Source organism: Acipenser ruthenus, chromosome 49, assembly GCF_902713425.1.
Source record: "Acipenser ruthenus chromosome 49, fAciRut3.2 maternal haplotype, whole genome shotgun sequence".
Lineage (NCBI taxonomy): Eukaryota > Metazoa > Chordata > Actinopteri > Acipenseriformes > Acipenseridae > Acipenser > Acipenser ruthenus.
In genome coordinates this window covers 8,364,469-8,374,813 of record NC_081237.1, presented here as the reverse complement: position 1 = coordinate 8,374,813, position 10,345 = coordinate 8,364,469, and the positions used below count along the sequence as shown (strand labels likewise).

The 10,345-nt window shown below is 47.0% G+C and overlaps 1 protein-coding gene across 2 annotated transcripts; it reads right to left on the bottom strand.

The window, feature by feature from the left end:
• Positions 1–14: 14 nt before the first annotated feature.
• On the bottom strand, positions 15–8,952 carry LOC117966274 (transmembrane protein 59-like). Of its 2 annotated transcripts, none has more exons than XM_034912048.2 (8): positions 8,682–8,952; positions 7,169–7,277; positions 6,556–6,650; positions 6,118–6,267; positions 3,505–3,613; positions 2,885–2,996; positions 2,551–2,668; positions 15–2,454 (listed from the first exon to the last, which is right to left on the bottom strand). In XM_034912048.2, exons 1-8 carry the CDS (start codon positions 8,838–8,840, stop codon positions 2,296–2,298), a joined length of 1,011 nt encoding a protein of 336 aa, XP_034767939.2. In that variant the 5' UTR covers positions 8,841–8,952; the 3' UTR covers positions 15–2,295. The 2 variants fall into 2 exon arrangements, with proteins under 2 accessions (XP_034767939.2, XP_034767940.2); XM_034912049.2 differs by having other exon boundaries at positions 7,169–7,274.
• Positions 8,953–10,345: the final 1,393 nt, after the last annotated feature.

Here is a 10,345-nt window from a genome sequence, read left to right as displayed (position 1 = left end):
CACAGGACACCGTCCCAGACACCAGTTTGTGACCAGATTTACTAGACTCAAGAACAGCTGAAGACACACACAGAGGAGAAGGAATGGCGGTTTCTGAGCAGGGCTGAGAGTGCCGTTGTCACCGAGCCAAAGCAAAAACCTGCCCTGTTGTTTTCTGTCCTTTTCCTTGGTCTAATCAAACCCCACACTGCCACGGTTTAAATAATGAAGGGTTTGAAAAAACGTTAAATATTAAAAAGGGTTTATATTTGAATGAGTTCAACGCCGGAGATGTTTGGAGTCTCAGCACTTACTCTGTCAATGCAGATCAGCTTGATAAGAGAAACTTTATTATTATTTTTTACTTTGGGTAGATTCTGCTTTAGGCTGTTGCTCCGCGGCACACACAGCAGTCTCACTGCCCAAGCTACACACAGGAAAATAAAACAGAACCTTTTGTAATAACAGTCATGTCAAAAAAGATGCAAGGTGTACCAAACTGAGAATTGAGCCAGCAGCGACCGACAGTCAAACCGTACAGTAAAGCAATTTCAAACCAAGACTCTAAAAACACAGTTCTTCTGCGCCTGCCTCAGCACTAGCAGCATCCTCACTGTTCCTCTTGCACATCTCCTGGTTCTCTGCTCGTGCACTTGACTTGGCGAGCAGGATTTTAAATACATAAGGTTTAAAGTTGCTTCCTGGTACCCACAAATCTTCCACAGCACTGACACAACAGTGCCGAATTTCAAAATACTAAAAACAAACTTCAATTCAGCGACAAAAACGTTTCGCCTAGGGAGACTTTTTCCATGTCTTTTAGTCATTGGATTGAAGTTACTTTTAATATTTGTGTAAATCACTAAATCTACCGCGCCCACTCTGATAAATACAGAATAACATCTTGAGCACGGCAGAAAGCAGGCTCGGGCAGAAGGTTCCTAAGAGGCTACAACATTTCATTTGAAAGCCTTGCTTTGTCGCTCCTTTATTTCGTTACAACATGCAGACCCTTGTAGGCAGAGTTGTGTCTGTGTTATATTCTAGACTGCTATGTGTGGACAGGGGTGCCAGGTCAGCGTGCTGGTGCAGATCCGGGCTCTCCTGTCCCCCTGGCACGCTCGACACCCAAGACTCCCACGTACAACCTCACCTCCGGATACAGGCAAGCAGCCGGTTTTTAAAATCAGATGTTCTTATGTCCCGACCCGTTTCACAGCTCTACAGCAGCTTCTAAGCACGACGGAGCAGCATGCACGATAAAACAAAGAGAAAGGTAAAGAAAGGAGGGCTGGCAGCATGCTTGTGACATCACTGCAACCAGCAGGATGGAAGCGACCCTGATCCAAGTCAGCAGATATCTACGCACTGTATTGAACAGGGACACAACTTTCACTTACTGAAGCGGGGTTATTTTCTTAAGCATGCACAGCTTAAATAACCTTTTAAATGGAGTAGGATTTGTACAAACTGCACAGTGACCCCTAGTGGATCCAGAGTGAGGCTGAAACTTTATTATCATACTATTGAATTATTTTTGCACTATATTCAAATATCTACATTACAAGTCAGTCATTTGACTGCATCTGTGTTGGGCCCTGATATAACTGGTGTAGATTTACTGCAGAACTGCCCTAGCATTGATGTGCTATGTTGTGTTACTGATCTACAGGACTGAATGCACAACTAACTGTAAAAAAAAAAAAAAAAAAATTAAGTGCTTTTTTTGTCTTTTAAACAAATATTCTACACCTTTAGCAATGCACTTGCATGACGGACGCGACAACACAACCACAGCAATACAATAAATAAATGTGTTTAGAGAACAACACAACAAAACAAAGTGTCTTTTTCCATCATCTGACCTGCTCTGCGCACCCTGGGTCAGGTGCCCTGGACAGTAATGGAATCAGAAACCCCACTCCCATTGCACAGCAGTTGGAGCCATTCCGGGTTTTACTGTATGCTGAATTAGGTCCACCTGACACTGCAGCCAATGCACTGTGGATGAGTGAGCTATCAGTAAAACCAGGAATGCACCTAGCTGCTATGCAACGGGAGTCCTGATTCGATCCATGAATCTTACAAGAAAACAAAAAAAACGCACAACACATACAAGAAAACAAAGTGTTTAAACTTCCTGTGGGATTTGAAGTCTGTGTCTGTAGGGGAACCGAGTTAAAAGGAGCACTTTCCACTTATTTTTTTAAGATTAAGATTTAGAAAAAGTATTCTTCATCGCCAAGCTACAGTACGGTAACGAAAAGCAAAACGAACGGCACGTGTATATATAAAAAGAAAGGAAGAGGGAGTGCTCTAGATGATCGTCTGGTCCAAGTCCACTTTGACGGGCAGCGGCCCCGCATCCTCGCGCTCGTCCGTTTGATTGACGGCTACAGCGATCAGAGGGGTCAGGGGGTACGGAGACACTTTGCTGACGTCATCCAGGAACTCCTTGTCACCGTTTATACTCAGCTGGAAAAAAACAAACAAACAAAAAAAGAAAGCGTTTTTCTGCGGATCGTTTTCGTTTTGCACGCTTCTTGATATTCCAGAGCCCTCCCAGTTTACCTGCGTCTTGACGTGCTGGTCTGGGGCCGTCACCAAGCTGGCGCAGCTGAGCCACAGCATCACCATGATGGAGAGGAAGAGACAGGCAGCCAGGATCCAGCGAGGCAGTCCTGAGCGCCTGGGGGGGGGGGGAGGGAGAGAGAGGGTTAGTCACATGTTTCGACGTAGCTTTTAAACATGCAGCAGCATGCATTGCAAGAGAGAGAGAGAGAAGATGGGCTTGCATGACTGTGACACACACACACACAGTCCCCTCACTGTATGGACAGTGTTCAGATCAGTTGAACAGACCCCCCCCCCCCCCCTACTCCTCCCTGGGACCCCCGGCCCGCACCTGGACATGCAGCCCAGGAAGTCATGCTCCGATGGCAGAGCGTCTGCGTGCTGGGAGGGGTGTTTGGTCTTGACAGGTTTCCTGGACCCTTTCTCTGCTCGCTCGCGCGGTCCTGCAGCGTACAGAGAGAGAGAGAGAAAGAGAAAGGAGCGTTAGTGTTCGGGAGAGACCCTGCCGTTTTCAACCACCCTCTCCCCCATCGCTGCTCGGAGTTGTGACATTGCATTCTGGGACACTGAAGGCTCCGACACATACCAGAGATGGAAATCAGGCTCCCGTTGCATAGCAGTTTGATCCAGTCCTGGTCTCACTGGGAGTTTAATAAGACACACCTGAGCTTGTTACCTGTACACTCCTGAAGCTCGTATTAAACCTGGTGAAACTGCTATGCAACAGGAGTCTTATTTCCATCCCTAGGTACTATATGAAGACCTCCGATATCACGAACCTCACTGACAGTGCAGTATGGGAACGTTTTTTACAAATCGGTACAGAAATGCCCAGCACAAAGCTTGGAATGTCGACATCATGCTACTGTATGAAGCACACTTTCTTTAGTGCCTTCCTGTCTGGATCGGCACGGCCAGGGAGGCTGTCGCTTGGCACAGGCTCTCGCTCACCTGCGTGTGGGGTCAGGGTGTGGGAGTTGACTGGCGGCCAGGATTTCTCAGCTACATCAGACCTGGGAGCCTGTAGTTCTGGAGCTGCATACTCAGTTTCAGGCTGGCTCTGAACAGACAGAAAGACACGGGGTTAACCTCGGTGCGCTACTAGCACGTTTCAGTCACGAACAAAGACAACCTCCTCTTCGGTGTACAAAGAGCACCGAGCTGCATCGCAACAGCAGTTCCGTTACTGCGGGCAAAATAATTCCTGCATCGCTTGCAGTTTTATTGGTAATAACTTGGTGATATTATTCAAGGTCTCTCGATGTAACATTCACAAGGGATTTTCTCCTGTAATTTAGAGCAGGGGCACAAGATTTGAAGCCCCTCCTTTAGATCTCAGAGTGAACACAAGAAGAGACGAGACTTCCTGAAGGAGAGGATGGCGTGCAGCCCATCAGCGCCACTTCATCTCCAAGTGGGTGTCCTGGTTTCCGTGCCGCTCTTAAAGTATTGGTTTGGGTTCACTTTGTCAACGCCTTTTCAGATTTTAAAGACAATCATGTCCCCCCGTCCCCCCCCCCTCCCTGTCCCTCCCGATTCTCCGAGGGTACACAGATTCAGTTTGTTCGGCCTGTCTTCACGACACAGTCTCCGCAGTGTAGCCCATCTGTTTATCATTCTCCCTGCCAAGCCCAATCATCCTGCAGTTCTTCTCGCTGGTCCCTCTGCATTAACTATTTATAATCAGCCCGGCTCTCCGGGGAGCTCATTAAAAACGGGATGGAGCTGCTCTTCCAAATTGTTTCGAATAAAAATGTCTGGAGCTCGGCTGCTACTGTGGCTGTTGATTCGTTTATCATGCGGCTGCAACAGATTCAGCCTGTGTAGTTAACTCACTGAGGAGCACAGAACACAACCCAGCAGTCAGTCTGTGCAGCGAACACTGAGCAGCAGAGAACGGTAACACAGCACGTAACTCAAGGTTGTCATGGCAAATCTCATCCAACACTGGCCTTTTGGCCCTCCCTGAGGTAAAATGGAAAAGGAGAGGAGAAAGAGAGTTTAGTTAGAACGCCCCCAGATTGTCATCCCCCCCCCCCCCCCCCCAAGATCATATCCTTTAATTAGGATTTTTTTTTTTTTTTCCCATCTTTGTTTTCTTTTTCTCCGGACATGATTTCCAGATGTAATCCTGAACCAAAAAAAAAAACCAATTCCTGCAGGAAGTTAAAACGCTGGCCACGGACCGAATTCATTTTCCTAGAGCGAAACCAACAAGGAAAAAATATCCAGCTGGGATGGATTACAGCCGTCGCCAAAGGTGCTTTGGCTAGGAGCCGGGGAGAGCTCTTACCTCGCACTGCTCTGTCTTTTTCTTTTCATTTAAAAGCATGCCTTCGCGTGTATCTATCTGTGAAATTGAATAAGAAGCTGCAATGCGGCGTTTTTAAATTAGATCTTGGGGTTTTTTTTTTTTTTTTTTTTTTTTCTGAAATTAAAAAAGTTCAAAAGGCATTTTTTTGTTATTGAATCCACATGGGGTTGCATATTACAAAAATAAACATGTCTGTGTGTTGAGCCGGGTATTAGTGTTCGCAGCAAGGTAAGACTCAAAATAAATCGGGTTTTGAATATTTATGTGCTTTACTTGGAAGTCTCACAGAAAGATCAGCACGCTGGGGCTCACGCAGGGAAGACCTGCATTCTGTAAACTTCATGAGGACCGAATATCGGTTTGCCCCGATCACAGCCTGGACGCAGTGTGACACAGGCTCCACACGGTGCCTCGAGGGGCCCGTTCACTCACTCAGAACCCAGAACCTGTCTCTCACTTCCCTTTCATCACTCAGACAGGGTTTGTAGTCATGCCTTGAGCCAATCCCTTCTACTTAAATGGACCTGCAGCCTCACAGGCAGAGGACACCTCCTGCCTTCCTCCTCTCTCTCTCTCTGTCTCTCTCTGAGCGAGCTTGGAGCGCAGGCAAGGGGAAGAGAGTGCAAGAGATTGACAAAGATACAGCAGCTAACAGATCAATCAATCAGCGATCGCCGTGGCTTTTACTTCCTGCCAGCCTCAACTGAACATTCATTCACTGACTGATCTATCAGTGTCCCTGGCACTCCACTGGGACCCCCACGTAGTAAGCCATCAACACATGCTTTCCTTCCACGCACTTCCCTTTCGCTTCGTGATGGGAAATACAGGAATACAACAGACACAGAAAACGAATGTCTTTATCTTTGTTTAAAACATGGAGGCTGCTTCTGTGAAAAGCCTCCTAAAAGCAAATTGCAATAACAAGCCTGGTAAATAATGATCGGACAGGAAACCGCGTTAGAGAACGACAGAGCGCACACGTAACAGCAGGGATGGAAATAAGACTCCTATTGCACAGCAGTCTCAACCGTTCCAGGTTTTAATAAAGCTTGATTAGCCGCAGTGTGTCTAGGTAACGATCTCAGATGCGTCTTCTTATTAAACTCATAGTGAAAGCAGGAACGGATCAAACTGCTGTGCAATGGGAAGTCTTACTTCTGGTTGCCTGGAGAGCGTGAGAGTGCGAGACCCCAGTAAAGCCCACGCCAGCTCTAACCGCTGTGCCGTCCGGACTGACAGGCTCTTACCTGGAACACCACCACCTTGCCATCGTCAGCCTGCAGGTAGAAGGTCCAGGTGGAGGAGATGAAGCTCTGGGCGGAGCTCACGATGTTGCTGCACCAATCAGAGACCATGTCGAGCACGGAGGGGTGGGCCTTGTGGGCCAAGGCCTCCAGCTGCAGAAACACAAGGGAGTTCAGACAGAGGGGAGAGCCCTCTAGTGCAGGGGAGGACAACTGCAGTCCTCCAAGGCCTTTCCACAACCAATTACATAACGAAGGGATTAACTGCTCAATTAAGTAGTCAAGTGTGGTTAATGGCATGGCCATCTGTAACCTGATTTAATGGAAACTACTGGTGACCACTGGCTGGCTCTTCCTGGCCTTTGTTCAAACCTTGCTCTAACTTGAAGTCAAAACTTTAAAAGGGGCGTGGAAACAGACAGCCCTGTTTCCCAGTCTTACCCTTCTCCTCCTGCTCTCTGCCTCGGAAGGCTGGCTCCTGCAGCCCGCGACGCAGCCGTCCTGCTCCCCTCTCCTGCTGTATGCCTCCAGGCAGGCTGAGAACGACAGGGACCCAAACCCCCCTCCGTCAGAACAACTCCAGAGAACCCCCCCACCCATCAGAGCACTGTTTCAACTCCAGAGACCCCCCCCCCCATCAGAGCACTGCTTCAACTCCAGAGACCCCCCCATCAGAGCACTGCTTCAACTCCAGAGACCCCCCCATCAGAGCACTGCTTCAACTCCAGAGACACCCCCTCCATCACAGCACTGCTTCAACTCCAGAGACCCCCCCATCAGAGCACTGCTTCACCTCCAGAGACCCCCCCCATCAGAGCACTGCTTCAACGCCAGAGACCCCCCCCATCAGAGCACTACTTCAACTCCAGAGACCCCCCCCATCAGAGCACTGCTTCAACTCCAGAGACCCCCCCCATCAGAGCACTGCTTCAACTCCATATATATATATATATATATTTGACAGTACACAATATTAACAGGATCATTTGATTCCCCCCCCCCCCCCCAGTTTCCACAGTTAAACTTCTCTTCATTCAGTCCCTGGCTGGCTTACCCCCCTCGCACTCGGACAGGGTGGTGTTGAACCCGGCGTTCCCATTCACAAACTGGCAGATTGAGAAGAGCCGGCAGCCGCGGTGACAGGCGTTCAGGACGCGGTCCTGCTGGGAGAGAGGGGACGGGGGACGGGGGACAGGTTCAAGTGAAGACATCTCCTAACACAGGACTGTACGGCTGGGCAGCTCCTTCCTAACACATCAATAAAGAGACTGCCAAAGCTAGCTTGCTGTGTCTCACGTGTCAGGAGGCTACTGTGTTAAACATCTGCACATCCTATTCAAACACCACGTAAAACAGGAGGCCGGGGCCCAGCTCAGACGTGACCGAGTTCTGTTTTCATCACAGTATCCCAGCGTCACCCCACACTGACACACGAGCGCACAGTGCGCAGGAGGGGTGTGTGTGTGTGTGTGTGTGCGTGCGTGCGTGCGTGTGTGTGCGTGCGTGAGTGCACAAACCAGTCACATAAACCAGTCGAGAAGCTGGATTTACTTCCAACGAGTTTGTTATATCAACACTCAAATGAATAGATTAGAAATAATAACTACCGCAATAGGCTTAAAAACATTTTGTGGTTTTTGTAACTACTGTATGATTGTTATACAGTATCTTTGTCAGACTGATAGATATAGACAGACAGATACGATTTAAAAGGATTACTGAATTTGTGTATCATGTATTTGTTGCACAATGTATGGGGCTGAGACAAACGTTAAATAATGCTGATTTCTCTTTTGTAGCTGTATTTGTCCGCTCAGTTATTCATTATGCAAGCATAGCACTTACAAGACAATAGATACATCTTACACTATTATCATATTAACAAGAACAATTGTAATGTTGGAGCCGCTTACTCTGAGGTCACCCCTGTCTCCTGTGTGAACCGCAGCCTGCAGACAAACAGAATTCTGACAGTCACCGATTACGTCACTCAGGTCGTTAAATAAAGGGCAGTACGGGGTTATATACTGTTCGCCGACGGGAAAAGGAGCTTATAGGAAACGAAAAAGCAAGGAAAGAATCAGTTATGATAGAAGGGATGGCATGACATGCCAGTGACACAGATTAAACGCCAGCAAACGAGGGACGCTGCACCCGCTACTGTGAAATAAAACTGTTTGCAAAAAAAATAGACACACATATAATAGGAAAATAATGACTTTGTACATTTTGTTTTAATGCGTAAGTGTATTATGCAAGTTGAAAATAACTAGGATGCTGACGCCTAGTGTTACTGGCACACTCAGACTAGATCAAACGATGATTTAAGATGGACGCCTTCTGTTTATTTTCACTGCAAGATAAATCCTGTACGCCAGACATTCATTTATTTATTTATTTGGAAATCACTCCAAACGGTGTACCTGTGCATTTAACAAAACAATGTAATATCATTTAGCCGACAGAAATAAGATTGCAATAGATACGCGCTGGGCTCGTTTCAAATGGCTATATAATAATACTTATTATAATAATACCATTTAATCAGACCCCACTGCGGCACTTACTGTAGCGGTGCTCGTGTGCTGTAAGGCGGTCTGGCACTGTTTCTTGCAGTAAGTGATGTCCCCGAGCTGGCTGTCAAACAAACCATTGGCAGCTGTGAGTGAAATGAGGAGCAGCGACATGAAAGCAGGGAGCGCGCGGATGCTGCAGCAGTGAGCCATCCTGCACGGTGCTTCTGATCCAAGTCAGCCTCAAACCTGCAGCACAGTAGCGAGCACCGTCTGCTTCAATCGGCTGGCAACGCTGTGATGTCATACCCCACGCTGCAAGGGACTGTGGGAGAAAGAAGAAGAATTGCAGTGAACGATGTATTATTATTTATTTCTTAGCAGACGCCCTTATCCAGGGCGACTTACAATTGTTACAAGATATTACATTATTTTTACATACAATTACATTATTTTTTACACATTATTTTTACATACAATTACCCATTTATACAGTTGGGTTTTTACTGGAGCACTCTAGGTAAAGTACCTTGCTCAAGGGTACAGCAGTAGTGTCCCCCCACCAGGGATTGAACCCACGCCCCTCCGGTCAAGAGTCCAGAGCCCTAACCACTACTCCACACTGCTGCCCCATGTAAATTGTTTAGAGTGAAGTGTGATTGTCCCCCACCTAAATGGGCCAAGGCAAATGCATTGGCTCCTGGGCGATTGGCACCATTTTGCAAAAAAAAAAATGAAAATAAATAAACCTGTAGCGAGCAGCATTGTAAAACCAGCGAGGATATACGACTGAGTTTAGATTTGCATTGCTTTCTATTTGCACGTACAAGAAAACAGTACTCTACACCCGACCAATTCATTCAGTAGTGTGGAACTAGAGCAGGCGTTAGTTCTTGCTACTGTAGTTTTGATGAGTGTGCATCCTGGGTAAAACATCTCTGTCTCTGAATGTGTGAAGCGTTTCCTATGAACTGGCACTGCAGCAGCAGCAGCAGCAGCAGCATGCCAATTCTAGATTAGCTAACGGATGCTTGCAAGGGCACACCTCCCATTACTGCCACCCAGGTGTGCTGAAGCTGACTGGACCTTTCCTACATGAACAGCAACATGTAGTCATGCATAAGGAGCGTGATACACAGAGGTGCTTTACCTTATTATTATTATTATACCAGCATCATATAACAGCACATTGAACTCACATTGAACTCACACTGAACTTACACTGAAAATACACACAAACTCATCCCAGTATACCAGCATCATATGAGGCTGTGTTGTCCAGTGGTTAAAGAAAAGGTCTTGTAACCAGGAGGTACCAGGTTCAAATCCCATCTCAGTCACTGACTCATTGTGTGATCCTGAGCAAGTCACTTCACCTCCTTGTGCTCTGTCTTTCGGGTGAGACGTAATTGTAAGTGACTCTGCAGCCCATGCATGGTTCACACACCCTAGTCTCTGTAAGTCGCCTTGGATAAAGGCGTCTGCTAAATAAACAAATAATAATAATAATAAGGTAAAGCACAGGCAAGTATAGTGTGTCATGGACGGTATAGCAGCGTTGTATATAGCACAGTGAACTATATGGGAAAAGCATGCTGAACTGCAGAATCGCATATACAAGGGCCATTTGTTTACAGAGGCAGAACACCCAATAGTACACTGGCCAAAACTGTGTCTGCTTGACTTAGTTTCTTCTAGTCCATGAAAGCTGAAATGAA